This window comes from Hemitrygon akajei, chromosome 5 (genome assembly GCF_048418815.1).
Source record: "Hemitrygon akajei chromosome 5, sHemAka1.3, whole genome shotgun sequence".
Classification (NCBI taxonomy): Eukaryota; Metazoa; Chordata; class Chondrichthyes; order Myliobatiformes; family Dasyatidae; genus Hemitrygon; species Hemitrygon akajei.
The window spans coordinates 185,898,388-185,920,570 of record NC_133128.1 but is presented as its reverse complement, the minus strand read 5'-3'; the positions used below and the strand labels follow the sequence as shown (position 1 = coordinate 185,920,570).

The 22,183-nt window shown below is 40.2% G+C and overlaps 1 protein-coding gene across 1 annotated transcript in view; it reads right to left on the bottom strand.

The window, feature by feature from the left end:
• ttc21b (tetratricopeptide repeat domain 21B) overlaps positions 1 to 22,183 on the bottom strand; it is a 102,111-nt gene that overhangs the window by 54,041 nt on the left and 25,887 nt on the right. Inside the window, exons 9-10 of the mRNA XM_073047439.1 lie at positions 15,509 to 15,701; positions 12,452 to 12,549 (exon numbers count right to left, since the gene is read on the bottom strand). Of these exons, the coding sequence (XP_072903540.1) occupies positions 12,452 to 12,549; positions 15,509 to 15,701 (291 nt within the window). The remainder of the gene's footprint in view (positions 1 to 12,451; positions 12,550 to 15,508; positions 15,702 to 22,183) is intronic.

Here is a 22,183-nt window from a genome sequence, read left to right as displayed (position 1 = left end):
CGTACCTGTGAGCATCTGTGCTTCATGTCGATTTATTTTGTGCATCTGTTAACAAGTTAAGTTCTAAGGTACCAGAAAAGCCTAAAAGAACGTGTAAGGGTGTTATACTTAGTGTAAAACGAGACATAATAAAGCGTTTCGATCATGGTGAACAAAGTAAGGATATAGTGAGTTTGGCTAAGAAGGCTGGGTTTGTGGAAGTTGGCGAAGATGATGTTGAAGAGGTTTTGGCATCCCATGACCAAGAACTGACAGATGAAGAGCTGATGAAGAGGAAAGGATAACAATTGAAACCAAACGCAGTAGTGAACGGCCCGAAAGTGAAGTTGTCCAGGAACTGAACATGAAGCAACTCCGTGAGATTCTCGCTGCGATTGACAACACCGCAATGATTGCTGAAAATTATGACTTTAATTTTGAAAGGGTATGTAGGCTTAGGGTATATTTGCAGGATGGTTTGAGTGCTTACAAAGAACTGTATGATAGAAAAATGCGCGAGGCTAAGCAGTCAAGCATACTGTCGTTTTTTAAGCCTTTTACATCAGCCACAGCAGACGGCGAACCTCGACCTTCGACATCGAGGCAGACAGACATAGAAGAAGGTGACCTGCCTGTCCTGATGGAAACAGACGACGATGAGATGACACCCCAGTCTCCTCTACCTCCCACCACCCCAACCTCCGACGACTCAGCCTAACACACCATCATCAGTGTGCACGCTGTCTTCCTGATTCCGGTACGTGAAACTACACTGTACATACATTATTTCTACTTTATATAGGCTGTGTATTTTTAAGTGTTATTTGGTATGATTTGGCAGCTTCATAGCTTAAAGGTTACTGGAAAGAGTACTTCTGCCGAGAGCGCTTGTGCCATGAGTTTCTGCTGCGAGTGTTGCCGAGAGCGCTTGCCTGAGATTTTCTTTATGGTGGACAGTGCAGAAAAGTATTCCTACTTTATGTAGGCTGTGTATTTATCAGATCATTCCTACTTTTACTATATGTTACTGTTATTTTAGGTTTAATGTGTTATTTGGTATGATTTGGTAGGTTATTTTTTGGGTCTGTGAACGCTCACAAATTTTTCCCATATAAATAAATGGTAATTGCTTCTTCACTTTACGACATTCCGGCTTATGAACCATTTCATAGGAACGCTCTACCTCCGAATAGCGGGGGAAACCTGTAAAAGAGAACCTCTATTGGTGGCTAAAGAGCATCCTCATCATAAGCTCCAGAGATGTACAAATTTCCATTTGTCAAATAATACCCCTGCTTCCACTCACATAGAAGACATGCATATAATACGCTCTGCAAAAACTCTTGATTGCAGGAAATTTGAATCTATTAAGCCAGCTATAAGCACTGTAGTTAACTCGGTTACCAGACTCATGTACAATTGACACCATTCATTAAAGCTATAAAATAAATTTTAAACTAATCCAACAATCAATAAATTTCAGAAAGTGTTTTCATTTGCTATGTAATAAAATTACATTGGACTCATTTTCAGGGACTCTTCATCTCATGTTCTTCATATTTATCACTTATTTATTGATTAATTATTATTATTCTTTTCTTTTTATATTTGCAGTTTATCCTCTTCTGCATTCTGGTTGAATGTCCAAGTTGGTATGGACTTCCATTGGATTTTGTAATGGTTATTATTCTATTATTGTTTATGCCCACTAGAAAATGAATTGCAGGGTGGTATATGGTGGTATATATTTTCTTTGATAATAAATTTACTTTGAACTTCATACTTCGGTCACATCATCTGTTCAAATTTTTTTTAAAGCAGAAACTATTTGTGCCCTTTTTCTAATTATGACACTTTTTATACAGATGTCATGCCCTGGTTAAGATTTCTACTGCTATGCTGTGAGATACTTCATTTAGTAGTTTTCTGTATAAGCAGTGTGTCCTGCTGGTGGTATGTTTTGGTTCTGGCTAAAGATATGGGACCTTGTTGTCCAGCTTATGAATGTTGAGCCTGCCAATCAGGACAGCGGGATTGGGAGAAGGTTCTAGAGATGCTGGGCAGAGAGAGATTTGTGATGGACAGTGGTAGGGTTCCTGGTCTTTTTGGTGGGAGATGTGGTAAAGAAAAGATAGGGAGAGACACCTGTAGGATTCGATCCGACGGGAAGATGTAATTGCATGGAGTGCTTCGCAAGATGGGAAGCTCTGCCAGTGATTGGTGATGAGAATTCAGCACCGTAACAGTTATACCCAGCTTTTGCATGTGCTCCAACTGTCATGTACACATTTAGACTGGTCAGGCTTTGATGGGCCCTTTTATTTTTCTTTCTTTTCTTTCTCTTAATAACTGTTTGATAGAGCTGAAACTGGTAAATATATTTTCTTTATACTTTTATGATGGTGTATGATTTGTCATTTTTGGCAACCGTTAATTCTGTATGGGCAATACCTACACTGCACTCACTCAAATCAAAGTTCCATTAATTGGAACGTCTCAACTTTCCTGTTTAGTTGAAACCCAAATCATACCAACTCTATGTGTATATTGTTTATAAAAGGTGACCTTCTCACTGATAAGTCATGTGGCTGTTTGTAGATGTAGCTTCGAAGAAAAGTTTGCATATGAGCCCAGTGAGAGGGTTACACAGAGGACACCACTGCTTTTTTATGGTAATAACTAATCAAACAATAGAATAATGCTATCTTCAAATGATTAAAAATCACCAGAATTATCTTAATAAAATGAATAGAAAAGAAATATTTAAGAGGAACTACTAAACTAAGTAAAGGCATGGAATACATGTTGGGAAATGTATGACAACACATTTTGGTAAAAGGAACAATAGTGCAGACTATAATCTAAATGAGGATGGAGGAGGATCTAAATGGGTGGAGCTGAGAAACAGGAAAGGTATGACCACATTAATGGGGTTGTATTATAGACCACCAAATAGTCAGCAGGAATTGGAGGAGCAAATCTGCAGAGAGATAGCAGACAACTGCAGGAAACACAAAGTTGTGATAGTAGGGGATTTCAATTTTCTGCTTATTGATTGGGACTCCCATACTGTTAAAGGTCTAGACGGGTTAGAGTTTGTAAAATGTGTTCAGGAAAGTTTTCTAAATCAATATATAGAGGTACCAACTAGAGAGGATGCAATATTAGATCTCTTATTAGGAAACGAGTTAGGACAGGTGACGGAAGTATGTGTAGGGGAACAGTTTGGTTCCAGTGATCATAACACCATTAGTTTCAACTTGATCATGGATAAAGATAGATCTGGTCCTCGGGTTGAGGCTCTAAACTGTAAAAAGGTCAAATTTGAAGAAATCAGAAAGGTTCTAAAAAGTGTGGATTGGGACAGGTTGTTCTCTGGCAAGGATGTCGTTGGTAAGTGGGAGGCCTTCAAAGGAGAAATTCTGAGTGTGCAGAGTTTGTATGTTCCGGTCAGGATTAAAGGCAAAGTGAATAAGGATAAGGAACCTTGGTTCTCTAGGGATATTGGAACTCTGATAAAGAAGAAGAGAGATGTGAGGTATTGCACTTTGGAAAGAAAAACCAAGGTAGAACATACAAGGTAAATGGTAGGACACAGGAGTGCAGTAGAACAGAGGGATCTGGGAATACAGATACAAAATTCCCTAAAAGTGGCGTCACAGGTAGATAGGGTAGTAAAGAGAGCTTTTGGTACATTGGCCTTTATAAATCAAAGTATTGAGTATAAGAGTTGGAATGTTATGGTGAGGTTGTATAAGGCCAAATTTGGAGTATTGTGTATTGTGGAGTATTGTGTGCAGTTTTGGTCTCCGAATTACAGGAAGGATATTAATAAGGTTGAAAGAGTGCAGAGAAGGTTTACAAGGATGTTGCCGGGACTTGAGAAACTGAGTTACAGAGAATGGTTGAATAGGTTAGGACTTTATTCTTTGGAGCGTGGAAGAATGAGGGGAGACTTGATAGAGGTATATAAAATCATGATGGGTATAGATAGAGTGAATGCAAGCAGGCTTTTTCCACTGAGGTTAGGGGAGAAAAAAAAGAGGACATGGGTTAAGGGTGAAGGGGGAAATGTTTAAAGGGAACATTGGGGGGGCTTCTTCATGCAGAGAGTGGTGGGAGTGTGGAATGAGCTGCCAGATGAAGTGGTAAATGCGGGCTCACTTTTAACATTTAAGAAAAACTTGGATAGGTACGTGGATGAAAGGTGTATGGAGGGATATGGTCCAGGTGCAGGTCAGTGGGACTAGGCAGAAAAATGGTTCGGCACAGCCAAGAAGGGCCAAAAGGCCTGTTTCTGTGCTGTAATGTTCTGTGGTTCTATAGTTCTAGGAGAAGGTTCAAACATCAGAGGTGCAGAGGGACTTTGGAGTCCTCGTGCAAGATTCCCAGAAGGTTAATGCTGAGACGTTATATGACACTAGTTGGGCCGCACTTGAAGTGTTGTCATTAGAGAGAGTCCAGAAGAGGTTCACAAGGATGAATCTGGGAATGAAGGAGTTAACATAAGAGGAGCGTTTGGCAGCTTTGGGCCTGTACCCACCAGAATTTATAAGTATGTGGGTGATCTCATTGAAATCTACCGAACGTTGAAAGGACTAGATAGGGTAGATGTGGAGAGGATGTTTCCTATGGTGGGGGTATCTGGAACTAGAGGGTACAGCCTCAAAATTGAGGGTGACCTTTTAGAACGGAGGTAAGGAAGAATGTTTTTTAGCCAGAAAGTTGCGAATCTGTGGAATGCTCTGCCACAGACTGTGGTGGAGGCCAAGTCCATGGGTATATTTAAGGTGAAAGTTGATTGTTTATTGATCAGTCAGGGTATCAAAGGATACAAGAAGGCAAATGAAGTGGATGGCTGGGATCCAGGATCAGCCATGATGAAATGGCGTAGCACTTGATGGGCCGAATGGCCTAATTTTGCTCCTATGTCTTATGGCATAAAGGATTAGGGTGAGAAGGCGGGAGAATGCTGCTGAGAGGGCAAGGGATCAGCCATGATGAAATGGAGCAGCAGACTCGATGGACCAAATGGTGTAATTCTGCTCCTATGTCTTATGGTCTAAAATGAAGTATCTTATTAATTCTGTACACCCTTTTAGGTAAGATGTGAACTCCTACCATGAAGCTGGTCTTAAACCCAACAGTTTTTAAAGTAGGTATTCAATACAAAAAATTGATGCATAATTATTTGGAGATTGAAAAGATAACTGCACTGTGGTTGACCCAAGACAATTCATGCCGGCACAGCTTAGATTTTGCAAATGGAGTGACCCATATCTTTTAAATGACCACAGATCTGCAGTGACAATCTATTTCGTTTCCCAAATATTTTCAGTACTATTGTCAGGATTCCAGCCCTTAAGGGCAGTCTCCATGTAGCCATAATATAAGTGGAAGTGGAGTGTGCTGCTGTTTTTTAAATTTTAAATGCTTTAAAAAGACAAAGGAGAAGAGGTATTTTTGATTATGTATCTTTCCCTTATCAATGAGCATTCTGTCAAGATATATCCGTATGTCATGTTCTACTTTGTGTCCATCGTTGAATAATCTCAAAAGATAACAGTTGCACTAACATCACTGTTCAGCCAATAGTTATTGCTCATCTCTGAAGGCCTTTGAAAATGTGGTGATCCGCTTTTTTGCAGTTAAAGATACTTCCATAGTATATTATCTTTTTCAGTATCTGAGCTGCACTGAGAACGCTTGCGCTTATTATCCATTCATATTTGTCCTTGAGAAGATTATTGTAAGTTATCTTCTTAAACAGCTGCAGTTCTTCTGATGAAGGTACTCCTATGATGTGATTGGGGAAGAAGTGCCAGGGTTCAAAGTTCAAAAATTCAAAGTAAAATTTATTATCAGAGTACATACATGTCACCACATACAACCGAGATTCTTTTTCAGTGAGCATACTTGGCAAATCTATAGAAGAGTAAGTGTAAAAGGATCAATGGACAACAAACTGTGCAAATGCAGATATAAATAAATAGGAATAAATAATGAGCAAAGAAATAACAAGACAAACAAGACAAAAGAGTCCTTAATTGAGTATAGTTATTCCCTTTTGTTCAAGAGTCTGACGGTTGAGAGGTGGTAACTTTTCTTGAACTTGGTGGTGCGGTTCTGGAGGCACCTGTACCTTCTAACTTATTGATGGCAGCAGCAAGAAAACAGCATGGCCAGGATGGTGAGGATCTCTGATGACTGATTCTGCTTTTCTACAGCAACATTTCATATAGATGTGCTCAATGGCTGGAAGGGTTTTACCTGTGATGTACTGGGCCGAACCCACCACTTCTTGTGGGATTTTCCACTCAAAGGTATCTGTGATCCCCATACCAGGCCAATATGTAGCTAGTCAGCACACTTTCCACCACACTTACATAGAAGTTTGTCAAGGCTTCTGATGACGTACCAAATCTCCACAGACTCCTGAGGAAGAAGAGGCACTGTCGTGCTTTCTTTGCAATTATATTTAAATGATGGGTCCAGGTCAGGTCCTCTGAGATAGTGACTCCCAGGAATTTAAAGTTACCGACCCTCTCCAACTGGATGCAGCACTGTAACAATGTTTGGAAGAGACTGGTGGTAAAAGTTCATAAGGCCCCTAGTTGTGACATATTTTCCAGTTTGGATGACTGAACCACTGCTTCAGTCTTTTGTGACTTATTAAGCCAAGGTTGTTGATGAATGTCCTCAATATGAGACTTAATTCTTGAAAAACCCATATTTCTCTCTCTCATACTCACTCAGCCTGGTCAGCAATTTACCAAGGTTCTGGGGGTGTTCTTCATTTTTGCATTTTTACAATTATGTCATCAAGGTAACATTGTATTCTTGGGATATCTTGGAGCACTTGGTCCATTGTTCTTTGCCAAATTGCTGGTGCTGATGCAACGCCAAAGACGAGACAATTATACTGGAACAGTCCCTTGCAAATGTTGATTGTAAGGAACTTCCTGTTTGACTCCTCAATCTCCATTTACAGATAGGCTTGTGAGAAATCAATCTTTGAAAACCCCTCCCCACCTGCCAAAGATGCAAAACTATCTTATATTCATGGCAGGGAATACTGCACAGTACTGGGTTGCTGCTCACTTTGAAATCCCCACATATCCAAATGGTTCTGGCCTTTTCTTTCTGATCATTGGAACAATGGGCATGTCCCAATCTCTCCACTCAACCTTGGAGAGAATTCCAGATGTCTCCCAGTTCTGAAGTTCAGCATCCACTTTAGGGCATAGTGCATAAGACACTGGACAAGCTTTATGGAATCTTGGTGTTGCTGTTTCATCCAGTTCAATTCTGGCCTTCAAGCCTTTGAATTTACCAATCACCTTCTCATTAGCATTAAGCAGCTGTGCCATTCTCTGGTTAACACAAAGTACACTGCAGATACTGTGGTCAAATCAACACGTACAAACAAGCTGGATGAACTCAGCACGTCAGACAGCTGACGATTGACGGGTCTCGGCCCGAAGCGTTGACTGTTCGTTTCAACAGATGCTGCCTGACCTGCTGAGTTCACCATTCTCTGGTTAGTGCTACCATTTGGGCTGAGCGTTGCCTGTTGACATCACACTGAGAGCTTTGATTGAGTGCTGGTCTGGTTAGATTTTTCTCAACCATTTACATCTGAAAAGTGTTGGCCCTCCACTTTTCAACACATAAGGCTCTAACTATTGTTTTTGACCTCCATTTCCTTTCAGTTTGTCTTTGGGAGACACTTTTTTCACCTGCTTGAGGCCTTGACATAACTGAGGTTTTCTCTAATGGTATTTTAGAAAACAGTCCATTGTAGTCAGCCTCTGGAGTTATGGACATTATGAAAGATGGATCTGAATACATGATTGCATTTTCTTCAAGATCACTGGCAAGCGCAGAATGCAACTACACACAGTTTGACCGAGAGGCTCTTAATCTAGTATGGGGAATAAAGAAGTTCCACCACTACCCCTATGGATAAAAGTTGATGCTAGTGACAGATCACTAGCCCCTTGCATCCATTTTAAATCCCAGGAAGGGAATTCCAGTAATGAGTGCTACCTGGTTACAATGTTGGGCACTGTTCCTAAGAGCTCACTCTTATGACATAGAGTTCAAGGGTACCAAACAAGACAGCAACAGCAATGCTGATGGTTTGTCACGTCTTCCACTATTGGCAACTGAAGAAAGTCTTCATACTGTGACCCAGCAGAAGTGTTGTAACAAATTCCGAAATACAATGGGAAACAAGGAATGACCCAACATTGTCAAAAGTCTATGAAATATGCAAGAACAGCCAGCTCATGATAACCCTATGTTTCCAGAGTTCGCAGTAAGACAAGACCCTCTGCCAGTACATCAGAGAACGCTGATCTCATGTTGTGGTTTCCTTTAAACTGCACACCATAGTGTTAGAAAAACTGCATGAAGGACAGCTGGGTACAGTCAAGATGAAGAGCCTCGCCCGGAGCTACGTGTGGTGACCAGGAACAGATAACCAGATTGAAGACTTGGCCAAAAGCTGTTCAGGATGCCATGAAGTTCAAAATGCAGTCTATGGGAGGAGTGGCAGTCTTCAGCATGGCAAAGAGTACATATTGACTTTGCTGGGCCATTCATGGACACCATGTTCCTGATCGCTGTGGATGCTCATTCAAAGTGGCCAGAGGTCACACCAATGAAGTCAACCACCTTGGCAATGACTGTCTCCGCTCTGAGGACTATCTTTGCCAGAAATGGCTTACCAGAACAAATCATGAGTGACAATGGACAATACATGTCAGAAGAGTTCGAACTGTTCATGAAGAAAAATGGCATCAGACATTTCAAGTCAGCTCCTCACCACCTAGCAATGAATGGGTTAGCTGAAAGGTTTATCCAAACCTTCAAGAAGTCCATTAAAGCGATAGACAAGGAGGAGATTTCTCAACAGCACAAAGTGGACAACTTCCTTTTCGTGTATCAGAACTCTGTTCATGTGACGACAAATCAAATATCTGCAATGTTGTTCATGAGAAGGAATCTGAAAACTTGCATAGACCTCCTGAAGTCAGATCTACGGAGGAAGTGCAGAATAAACAGACAGTTCAGACAGTTGCCAAGTAGCAAGGGGCTTCAAAATTGGACAGGAAGTCCGAGCACGTGATTACCGAGAAAACAAGTGGACACCTGGTAGGGTAGCTACAAGAACTGGACCACTGTTGTACACAGTGGATGTTGGAGATCAGACATGAAGACATCATAAGCACCAGATGCTGCATGCTCAACCGAAGAACACACCGAGTCGCCCTCATCCAACAAGATGAACAGGACACATTACAGACATTAGACATGCCTCTCCGTGATGATGTCACTGACAGCAACACGACACTGGAAACAGAGAATGTTGCCTTAGACAAGACACCTACCAAACCTGATGCCACTCCACAGGTCCAGAGGCGTTATCCTGAAAGAAACAGAGCGCCAGCCAAAACACTGAACCTTTAGAACTGTGAAGTTAGTCATGGACTGTTACTGCAAAAGCATGTTTATTTGGAATATGGGCTTATGAAAGGGGAATTAAATGTTTTGTATATATACAGTTTAGAGTTGGTATAAATGGGTGTTTCTCCGGTTGACAGTCAGTGGTGAGTGGGGTGCCACAGGGGTTGATGTTGGGCCTGCAGCTGTTTACCATTTACATTGATGATTTGGAAGAGGGGACTGAGTGTAGTGTAGCAAAATTTGCTGATGACACTAAACTGAGTGGAAAAGCAAATTGTACAGAGGAGGTGGAGAGTCTGCAGAGGGATATAGATAGGTTAAGTGAGTGGGCCAAGGTCTGGCAGATGGAATACAACGTTAGTAAATGTGAGATCATCCACTTTGGAAGGATTAATAGAAGAGCAGATTATTAGTTAAATGGTGAAAGATTGCAGCATGCTGTTGTGCAGAGAGACTTGGGAGTGCTTGTGCATGAATCGTAAAAAGTTGGCTTTCAGGTACAACAGGTTATTAGGAAGGCAAACGGAATGTTGGCCTTCACTGAGAGAGGGATTGAGTTGTATGTATAATTTGATTCAAAACCAGGCAACTAAACAAGGAGTCCATAAGTCAAGACAAAAATGGGAAAGTGATTTGAATATTAAAATTGAAGAAACAAATTGGTCAAGACTGTGTCTTGACAGTATGACAAATACAATAAATGTTCGGTTAAGATTAGTGCAATATAATTTTTTACATCAATTATATATTACACCACAAAAAATAAATAAATTAAATCCAAGTTTATCTGATCAGTGTTTCCGATGTAACCAAGAAACTGGTACATTTTTACATTCTACATGGTCTTGCTCTAAAATTCAACCTTTTTGGACAAATTTAAGACTTTTATTGGAACAAATTACGGGAATAAAACTTCCTCATAATCCAATATTACTTTTACTAGGTGATATTGAAGGGACAAAACCAAAACTCAAACTTAATAAATATCAGAAAGAATTTATAAAAACTGCGCTGGCTGTAGCCAAAAAGGCTATTGCAATTACTTGGAAATCAGATACATATTTAAGTATAGATTGTTGGAAAAAAGAAATCTATGGCTGTATTCCATTAGAAAAAATTACTTATAACTTAAGAGATAAATATGAAACATTTTTGAAAATCTGGGGCCCTTATTTACAAAAGACAGGATTAAATATATAGGTGCTCTGAAGAGAAAATTAATGGCTACTTGGGGAAAGAAATAAATATATATACTAAAGTTATTAAGAACTCCATGGAGCATGTGGAGACCTACCAACAACCAGGCACTCTTTCTTTCTTTCTTTTCTTTCTTTCTTAATTTTTTTTATATAGGGTAGTTAGGGGGGAGGGATTAAGGGGAGGGGGGAAGGGTCACATATCTTTTTTTTTTCTTCACTTGTAACTATTTAAAAATTTAAATAAAATTTAAAAAAAAAAAAAAAAAAAAAAAAAAAGAGCAGGGAGGTTATGCTGCAACTATATAGGGTACTGGTGAAGCCGCACCTGGAGTACTGTGTGCAGTTCTGGTCTCCATACTTGAGGAAGGATATACTGGCCTTGGAGGCAGTGCAGAGGAGGTTCACCAGGTTGATTCCAGAGATGAAGGGGTTAACCTATGAGGAGAGGTTAAGTCGCCTGGGACTATGCTCTCTGGAATTCAGAAGAATGAGAGGGGATCATATAGAAACATACAAAATTTGGAAAGGGGTAGGTAAGATAGAAGTTGGAAAGTTGTTTCCATTGGTAGGTGAGACTAGAACTAGGGGACATTGTCTCAAGATTCAGGGGAGATTTAGGATGGAGATGAGGAGAAACTGTTTTTCCCAGACAGTAGTGAATCTGTGGAATTCTCTGCCCAGGGAAGCAGTTGAGGCTTCTTCACTAAATATACCTAAGATAAAAGTTAGATAGATTTTTACATAGTAGGGGAATTAAGGGTTATGGGAAAAAGGCAGGTAGATGGAGCTGAGTTTACAGACAGATCAGCCATGATCTTATTGAATGGTGGGGCAGGCTCGATGGGCCGGTTGGCCTACTCCTGCTCCTATTTCTTAATGTTGCATTAATCTAAAGGGGGAGGAAATGCAATGCATGGATCTATTTCTTTTAGAGCAATGATGCCCCCCTCCCCTTAGCACTATGTATTGATCTGTTGTCTGCGCATGCATGCTCACTGTTCTCTCTCTCTCACTGCAATGTGAATACACCAGTTAAGCCATCTCCTCTGTGCGTGCTTTTATTTAATCTACATGTAGTTGTGCACAGACACAACAGATAACATTATTCTATTGTTTTTAAATGTCTCAGGTACTAGCACAATCACAAACCAGGATTGTTCCTTCAAATATCAAAAACTACAATTCTTAGAAATTAATTCTACTTCCTGATGTCCAGTCTCCAAACACACAGACTTTCAACCACACAGCACTTAAAATAAAACAAAGGTATCAACCTAATTTCCAGGGGGAAAAAGTCTCTGTTTATTCTGTAAACATACATGTGGCTATATTGTGCTGAAACCTACATTTAGTATATCCTTAAACTATAATTTTAATATATTGTATATAAATATACAAACAGGATGTACTTAAATTCATTTTGTGAAATCACCAAACTTTAGATGGGGTGTGATTAAAAGTGTTTGTCACTACTGCATCCAGGCAGTATGCTACAAATCAGACCTCTTCAGGTTTAGGCATTTCACTTAATCAAGGTACTGCTCCCAACTTAAACTTTTATAGACCATGAATTTTTCAATTGAAGGAGTTGGTTTTGATTGGGACAAAGTTCATTAAATGTGTCTCGCCTCTTTCCTTACATTCAAAGGCCTTCAATATGCCAATCTTTTGGACTGCTTGCAAAATTGCTATATCAGCATATGTACATATTTGCATATTGGTTAATGAAAGCTGTTATCTGCAGTTGCATAGTAAGTTTTAATCTTTGAAATTAAAAACAATGAAAGCAGAAGTGTCATTACCCCAGATTTTCCAATGGATTGCTGAATTTCATTAAGAAAGTCTAATTGTTGTTCTGCATCTTCCAGGTGACCTTCGATGAGCTGACACCTTATAATACCTGGAATTGTAACAAAACATTAAAATTAAACAGCATTAAATGAAGATACCTCCCCCCCAAAAAAAATTGCATGTGGCCAATGATCTTTTTAAGTGATCAATATATCTGTATATTTCTTCATTACATTGGAGGTGATCCCAGCAACTCTACTTTGGCTGTTTGTGCAATCCCATCAAACCCAGTCTCTCACTTCTCTGCAGCTTATTCTCTGTTATATGTCCATCAACTCCACAGTAACTTGACACACTTGACTCAGGTAATTTTCAGTATACAATTATTCTAACATCCAGCATTATTTCAGATTGCAGGAGGACACAGGGAAGACCTAAGAGGTATTCCACACAGACACATTAATGCAGGAACATAATTCCTGATAAGTTCAGATGTAGAAATATAAAAGTAATAGACACCAAGATAAAGGAGAAATGTAAACAGAAAACGTGGAATAGAAGTAACACCACTTTTAGGAGCAAGGTGCACTACATGTCTGAAAATGGCTGAACAGCATTTCAAATATGTGAAGTAATTGCTAGTTGGATGACATGAAGCCGTTCCTCAAAAATATACCATAAACTGCAACAATTGGAGATGCTGAGAAAGGTTTTTAATGAAATAAACCACTACTCTGTTCTTTCTTGTAACTTTTTTTTAATACTTAAGTGACAAGTTTGTCTTCACCCTAATTCATCGATATTTACTAAAACTCTATGAAGAGGATAGACAGCTTGAGTACTGGTGCTTTGATAGGTTCAACATCTTGAGCCACGGTGAGTGTGGATGACTGTGTTACAGCAACAAACATACCATGACTACATTAGGATACATTTGTATCTAGGACAGTGACATGGTCACAGTGAGGTTAGTAACAGCTTGGAAGAAATGAAGCAGAAGAAAGAAGTGTTATTAGAAGGAGATGGGACATAAGGAGTGAGAAATATTGTTACGAGATCAGTAAGAAAAATTTGGAAGCTACAGATCTGGACAGCTGGTGAAATATGTATAAAGGTAATATGTCAATTATCAATAAGTTCTGGGAATGTACATCTCGCAAAAAGTCTCATGGCCCCAGAACACATCTTATACAATCAAAAAAGATCAGCAATGCCTCTACTTTCTGAGGAGGCTGAAGAGAGATGGAATATGCACACCAATACTCATAACCTTCTACAGATGCGCAGGAGTGAGCATCCTAACGAGCTACACACTGCATGGTACAGAAACTGTACTGTGGCAGACAGACTCTACAACGGGTAGTCAAAACTATCCATTACATCATCAGCACCAAACTACTCACCATCAAAGACATATATACAGAAAGATGATGGAAAAAGGCTAGCAACATCATGAAGGATCTCAACCAGCCACTCTGCTCATGGACTGCTTGTCCTACTCCCATCACAGAGGGATGTAACATCCACACCAGGACCACCGGACAGTTACTTCCTCAATAAGGCAGGCTGATGAACACCTCCACCCACTAACTCACCCCTCCACACCCCCACCACCACTAATTTATCATTTCCTGTCAGTGACCTTATGTACAGACGCTTCTGTACATATGTATATATAATCAATGTACGTGAGCTGTCTTACGTATTTATGTTTTTTTTAATTATTGTGTTTCTTTTTGTGTTGCATCAAATCTGAAGTAACAATTATTTTGTTTTCCTTTACACTTGTGTATAGACATGAAACAATCTTAAATTAAAACTTGTGCATAATTTCAGTGCATAAAATCATTCATGAACACAGCAAACAAGATGCAGAGCCTGTTAGTACATTAAACAGCACAAAATTGGTAAGATGTTTAAAGAGATTAGAGAAGTGGAATAATTAAAACAAACGTTTAATAACAATCAAATAAATCATCACAGTGACGAGCGAAGAAAGGCTGAAAATTAGCGATAGATGAAAAAGGGCTTGGTAGGTTTAGAGTGTCTGAGAGGTGGGGAATAGGGGAAGGTGGGAAGAGATGTCATCCACCATTACTGCATGGACAGTAGATGATGAGAATCTAGACTTGCCAGCCAGTTACAGTTAAGGACTTGTAAATCTGGTTGGTGATAAATTATTCAATCTTCTCTCTTCCTCTTTGTGTCACTAAATAAGCCATTTTAGGGGATCGGTGCTGAATTTGGAATTTGCAAAGAGTCACTGAATTGAAAGAAAGGACTTTAAGTGAGCAACAATTCATCAACACGTAGCAGCTGTTAGCAGTGGAGTTGGTCAGCTAAGGCTGATTTATAGTTGTGTGTACTGGCTACGCCATAGCCCTGATTTTTACTTCTGTGTCGTTCTACACTGTAGCGAGCATGCGCTGGTGTGTGCCGAAACGCTAGTTGACGGTGGGGTTTCTATGCCACTGTGTTGAGTTTCTTCGTGAGAGACATGGACGAGGAAATGCATTTCAAACATTATTACATGTCAGCAGGTAGATTTAAAGATTTGGTTCATGTATTTTGCATCGGTGTTCAGACGTGGCGGAGAAGAAGCAACCGGAAATGCGTAGGAGGAAATGAGATGCTACCAAATGGACCAATCGCAGTTGTTGCAGTCTGCGTCACGCGAGTTACTTTTTTGTGGAGGTGCGCTTCACCCTAAGGCATAGGGCACGCAGTACCTATGGCATAGATGCAACGCACAAGTATAAATCAGCCTTAAGTCCTGGTGGGTGGCAAAAGAATCTTGGGCAGTTTGTTAAAAATTTTCAATGAAATTGTAAGCAAGATAGTTAGAAACATCACATCAGTTCCAAAATAGGGACAGGATTGCAAAATATATATCCTAATATTAGCAAGGCACAGGTTTTGGAATCTCTTCTCAGAATCCTTTGGAGGAATAAGATAGACAGCTTTCACTACCTTGCAGGAGCCAATAATACATCTTTATTTTCCGCAATCACAACCTCATACAGGCAATACGGAGGATACTTTCTCAAAAAAAAGCAAATAAAATTTACCAGTTACTGCAGGAATACTTGTTTCATCCAGTGATATTGCAGTTTTATACCATCTTCTTGCTTCTTTTATTTTTCCTTGTAATATCATCTGATATCCAAGTTCATTTGCAATCTCTGCATTATGCGAAGACATACTGAATGCTCTTTCAATCAAGGTATATGTTTGTTGAAGGATAACTTGATTTCGTCCACACTGCATTAACGTACATTGGGGATCAATAGTAAAAATTAGGTAATTCATGCAATTTATACTTGTGTTGCTGAAGTTCTATGCTGGATGTTTTTTATTTTGGCAACCATGTTATCAAAATGAAACCCATCAAGCATCCCCTAACATGATCTTAACTTTCTCCCATCACCCAGATCATGCCTTGTTTCCATTGCTACCAATCACAAAGTAAGTACAGAAACATGAAGACACACACTCAATGATTCAGAAACAGCTTCTTCCCCTCTGCCATCCAAATCCTGAATGGACATTGAACCCATGAACACTACCTCACTCCCTTTTTTTAAAATATCTATTTTTGCACTACTTGTTTAATGTAACTACTTAATATATGTATCTACTGTAATTCATGTTTTTTCTCCGTTAAGTATTGCATTGTACTGCTGCTGCAAAGACAACAGATTTCATGACATTTGCCAGTGATATTAAACTTGATTCAAATAGAAACTTAGCAATGAAAGGCTGAGAAACAAAAAGAATCTGAACAACGGATTCCAACTTGTACTGACGTTCACATGAAATATTACAAAAAGTAGAAACTCCAAATACCTTAATCTTGGAAGGGGAAGATCAAGGACTACATATCAAAAATAATACTTACATCTGCCAAGATAACAGGCAAAGCTGCAGAAATGTATGTGGAATTACTTCTAACTATGTTGACTTTTGCAGGCTACTTTAGCACTGAAGGTCACCAGTTAATGCCATTCAAACATTACTAACATGCCCATTGCTCAGAGGAATTTTGACGGCAATGGTTTCACTGTGCATGAATTATACAGCTAAGACAACTGATTGAGATAGATAGCGAATTAATGTCACACACATGTTGATTCAGATAAAGACCACTGAAATATTCTATTTGAGATACAGACAACAAGCACCTCCATTCTACCTTCACTGATGATTTCTTATAAATTAATCTGAGAAACATTCAAAGCATGGATTTGAGCACACACACCAATGAAATAATTTCTTTGTCCTAATCATTCATCCATTCTAAACTGAGAACTTTCAAAACTGGTTCATGTTTACTACATAATAAGCTTCCATCCTCTGATTTATCTATCACTAAGATTGTCCAATCCCAATTGAAGAACAACTCTTCTTCCTGAAAACTACATGCAAATATTTGAAATCCTTATCCTGGCCTTCTATTCCAAATAATAAATTCAAACTCATCTATAGAAGTTACCTAAACATTGTGTACTATCTAATTACATCCAACCTTGCAAACTTTTTAACACCCTATATTGCTCCTGCTCACTTTCAAGTCCTTCTATTACATGAGTACATCATAAGAACTTAAGGCATAGGAGCAGAATTAGAGCATTCAGACCATTCCATCACAACTGATTTATCACTCTCAACCTCATCTTCCTACCTTCTCTCCATAACCTTTGATGCCATGACTAATTAAGAACCTATTAACCTCTGCTTTAAATATACAGATTCACCACCCTCTGGTTAAAGAAATTCCTTCTCTTCTCTGTTCTAAATGGGAATCCCTATATTCTGAGACTCTGCCCTCTGGACCAAGACTCACCCACTATGCAAAACATCCTCTCAAGTCACTCTGTCTACACCTTTCAATATTTCATACTCTTCAATGAGATTCCCCACCCATATTCTTCTAAACTCCAGCAAGTATAGGCCCAGAACCATCAAATGTTCCTCATAAATTAACACTTTCATTCCCAAAATCATTCTTGTGAATCTTCTCTGGATCCTCTCTAATGCTAGCATTTCTTTTCTGAGATAAGGGGCAAAAAAAACTACTTACACTACTCCAAGTACAGTATAACCAATGCCTTATAAAGCCTCAGCATCATATCCTTGCTCTTATAATTCTAGTCCACTCAAATGAATGCTAATATAGGTGTTCCCCCCCTTTACAAAGATAAAGCATTACGATGAAACCTTTCTGAAGCTGAAATGGTGTAAAGCAAAGAACCATTAATTTATATGGGGAAAATTTTCGTAAAAGTAAAAATCCTCTTTGTAATGCGAAAACAGGTTACAATGTAGGTAATTTGTAAAAGTGAAGCGGTGTAAAGCGAACATTCGTAAAGCGGGGGATGACTGTATTGCATTTCCCTTCCTTACTACTGCCGTGGTTTCTCGTGCCCCACAAATGATCAGGAGACGCAGAAGATTCTTCAAGAAGTATTAAACTTTAATTTGCAAATCAAAGCTGAGACAGTCATTGAGCTAGTCGCCGATTGCCCTCCGATCCTTGTACATAGCATTTTTTATAGAAATCTCCTGGTTTAGTTGCATTAGCATATCCAATTGGTCACGGTGGTCAGCAGCACAGGAGCGCCGCAGGGGACTGTGCTCTCTCCGGTCCTGTTCACCCTGTACACAACAGACTTCCAATATAACTCGGAGTCCTGCCATGTGCAGAAGGTCGCTGATGACACGGCCATAGTGGGGTGTGTCAGGAATGGACAGGAGGAAGAGTATAGGAAACTGATACAGGACTTTGTGATATGGTGCAACTCAAACTACCTGTGTCTCAATATCACCAAGACCAAGGAGATGGTGGTGGACTTTAGGAGATCTAGGCCTCATATGGAGCCAGTGATCATTAATGGAGAATGTGTGGAGCAGGTTAAGACCTACAAGTATCTGGGAGTACAGTTAGACGAGAAGCTAGACTGGACTGCCAACACAGATGCCTTGTGCAGGAAGGCACAGAGTCGACTGTACTTCCTTAGAAGGTTGGCGTCATTCAATGTTTGTAGTGAGATGCTGAAGATGTTCTATAGGTCAGTTGTGGAGAGCGCCCTCTTCTTTGTGGTGGCGTGTTGGGGAGGCAGCATTAAGAAGAGGGACGCCTCACGTCTTAATAAGCTGGTAAGGAAGGCGGGCTCTGTCGTGGGCAAAGTACTAGAGAGTATAACATCGGTAGCAGAGCGAAGGGCGCTGAGTAGGCTACGGTCAATTATGGAAAACCCTGAACATCCTCTACATAGCACCATCCAGAGACAGAGAAGCAGTTTCAGCGACAGGTTGCTATCGATGCAATGCTCCTCAGACAGGATGAAGAGATCAATACTCCCCAATGCCATTCGGCTTTACAATTCAACCGCCAGGAGTAAGATATGTTAAAGTGCCGGGGTTAGGACTCAATGTATTTAAGTAAACTACTTAAGAACTTTTTAAAGCTATTATTAATGCTTTTTGAGAGGGTGATTTTAGATGCATATCATAATTTTACTGAGTTAAGTATTGTATGTAATTAGTTTTGCTACAATAAGTGTATGGGACATTGGAAAAAATGTTGAATTTTCCCATGGGGATGAATAAAGTATCTATCTCTCTATCTATCTACCTACAGTTGCGTATCAGAAGTACATCTGCCACTATTGTTTCTACCCATTGACTTAATCATGTTCTAATCTACATCTTTTAGCTACCTCTCATTAACACCCCATTATCTTCTACATTCTTAAGATTTCATTCTCCTACTAAATTGGATACATGCATAGCAAATAGCAAGCTCAAAGCTGACTACATAGTTTTGGTTACACAGCAAACAATGCTACTTTTATACTCCAATATATTACCTGTGAACCCCTATACGAGGTATTAGGGGTACCCCGAGAACTCGAGTAGGAAGGGACACTACCCAATGATAACAAGAGAGGCAGACGAGGAACCCATTGTTCAGGTTATGTTAGAAGGGCAACTGACACCAATGATGATAGATACTGGAGCCATGTACACTTGAGTACAGCCACAGTATGCCCTTCACCTTCACATGTCAGGAAAGTTTATTAAGATGGTAGGGTTCTCGGGGAAAACACAGTTGACACAGTGCACGGCTCCAGTGCAGTTGAGAATGGGAAATAAAGGAATTATTTTGCCAGTGCTAGTATTTAAAGGAACTCTGATTAATTTGTTAGGCAGAGATGCATAATTAAAACTGGAATTAAAATTAGAATGCACCAGAAATGGGCTGAGTGTGGAAAGAGCAGGGGCTCAATTGATAGTGCAAGAAGATATCATCGCAGATCAGATTCAGGGAACCTGGGAAAAATGGAAAAAGGGCATGCAGGCTATATTACCCAGGGCTGTAATGCCCAAATCTGAGCTACATTGTACAGTGATTTTTGACGAGACTCAGAACAGGGAGTTAGAGGAGAGATGGCACCTGGAGGCATGTACCCAACAGCACCTGGAAGGGGAGGCTGTGATAATTGGAAAGCAAGGGGCAGCTTTACAAGTGGAACACCTTTTTAGAAAAATGGTACAGGATACCAGAGGCTGCGCCCCACATAATGTTGTTGGTAAACAAGGGATATCAGTCTAAAGACTTAGGACCCTTAGTTAAGAGTGCTGAAACCGTAACAGTGTGGAGGAAAATCACGCCAGAGGTGTAGATATCAGAAGACAACAATTGCATTAAAATAATGGTAAGTGTAGATATGGTAGGGACAGTGAGAGTGGTCGAAATAACTCCCCAACCACACATACCATTGCTGGGAAAGGAAAGAGGCCAGCAGAAAGATAGAAGGTTAGATGAGTTGCCATCTATTCTGTGGTCACAGCATGACACGGATGTAGGGAAAATAAAAACAGCTAGTCCGGTGGAAATAAGGCTGAAAAAAGGAGCAATTCCACCCAGGAGACCACAATACCCTCTAAGACCAGAAGCAGAAGAGGGAATAGCATCAACAGTGCAGGGGTTGCTTGAAATAGGAGTGCTTAAAAGAACAAATAGTCCATGCAATACCCCGTTGCTGCCGGTCTTAAAAGCAGATAAATCTAAGTGGAGATTGGTGCATGATTTGTGAGCGGTAAATGATGTGGTAGAGGACTGGCCAGTGGTAGTCCCCAACCCACACACGCTTTTGACTAATGTTCCACCAGAAGCAAGTTACTTTTCAGTGATTGATTTGTGTTCGGCTTTCTTCAGCATTCCTCTAGCCGACCAGTTTCAGTATCTGTTTGCATTTAGTTACAGAGGTGCTCAGTATACCTATACCAGAATGCCGCAAGGATTTAAGCATTCACCACATGTTTTTAATCAGGTGTTGAAGGCAGACCTAGAGGGCATACCATTGGAAAGTACATTATTACAGTATGTGGATGACCTGTTGATTTGCTCCCACAGGAAGGAACAGTGTGAGTAGGACACTATAACTCTGTTAGAGAAGCTGGCGCACGGAGGACATAAAGTATCCAAAAAGAAACTGCAATTTTGCATGCAGCAAGTGGAATACTTAGGCAGGGTAATATCCAAGGGAGTGAAGGCGATAGCACCAGATCAGATTGAGGCAATAACTAAGGCACCAAAACCCCAGACTGTAGGGCAGATGATGACGTTTTTGGGAATGGCAGGGTACAGCTCAGATTGGATAGGAGAATATGCTGAGATTGTGGCACCTTTGAGAAAGATAATGAAAGAAGCAGGACATACAAATTTTGTCCATTGTACAAAAAATACAATGGGCTTACAGTGGAATGAAGAGGCGGAGATAGCTTTCAATACTATTAAGCAGGAATTGCAGTCAGCACCAGCATTAGCTTTGCCTGACTACGAGAAGGTTTTTTCATTTGTATGTATCCAACCGACAGGAGGGTTATGTCACAGCGGTTCTAACACAAGAGACAGGCACAGGAAAAGCAAAGCAGCCGATAGCATACTACAGTACGAGACTAGATGAGGTGGCTCAGGGGTATCCACCCTGTTATCAGGGATTGGCGGCGCTGTACTATGCATATGAAAAGGCATCATCTGTAACCCTGGGCTATCCTGTGACTCTGTACACACACACCACAAAGCAGCAGAATTGCTGGAAAGAGGGAAATTTGTGCTGACGCCAGCCAGGATAGCAGCGTATCAGATGCTAACTATACAGAGATGCACTACCAGTAATATAGCCGATTTTGTCCCTTTGGGCTATGAAAGAGAACCCCATGATTGTGTAGGGAAGACGATGGCATTTGCCAAATTGAGAGCAGATTTACAGTCAGAACCACTAGAGGATGCAGATAAAAAGGTTCAGTTCATAGATGGCTCTTGTTATAGGGATTATGATGGAAATCATGCAGGGTTCTCAGTAGTGCAGCAGGATCAGTCGAGCTATAAGATTATTAGGATGGAGTCCTGTTCCCAACCGTGTTCCGCCCAACTAGCAGAAATCAAAGCCCTGACGGCTGCGTGTGAAATGATGGAAGGGGAGAAAGTAGACATCTATACTGATTCAGCATATGCTCATGGAGTATGCTATTTGTTCGGGGCAGTGTGGAAACAGGTTTTAAAAAAAAGCAGTGGGGATCCCACACAACATTGTCAGCAAATTCTAGACTTAATAAAAGCCATAATGAAACCTAAAGCATTGGCTATAGTAAAATGCCAGGCACATGATGTAATGATGTAATAACAAAGGGAAATGATGTAATAACAAAGGGAAATCAAGCTGCGGACGAGGCAG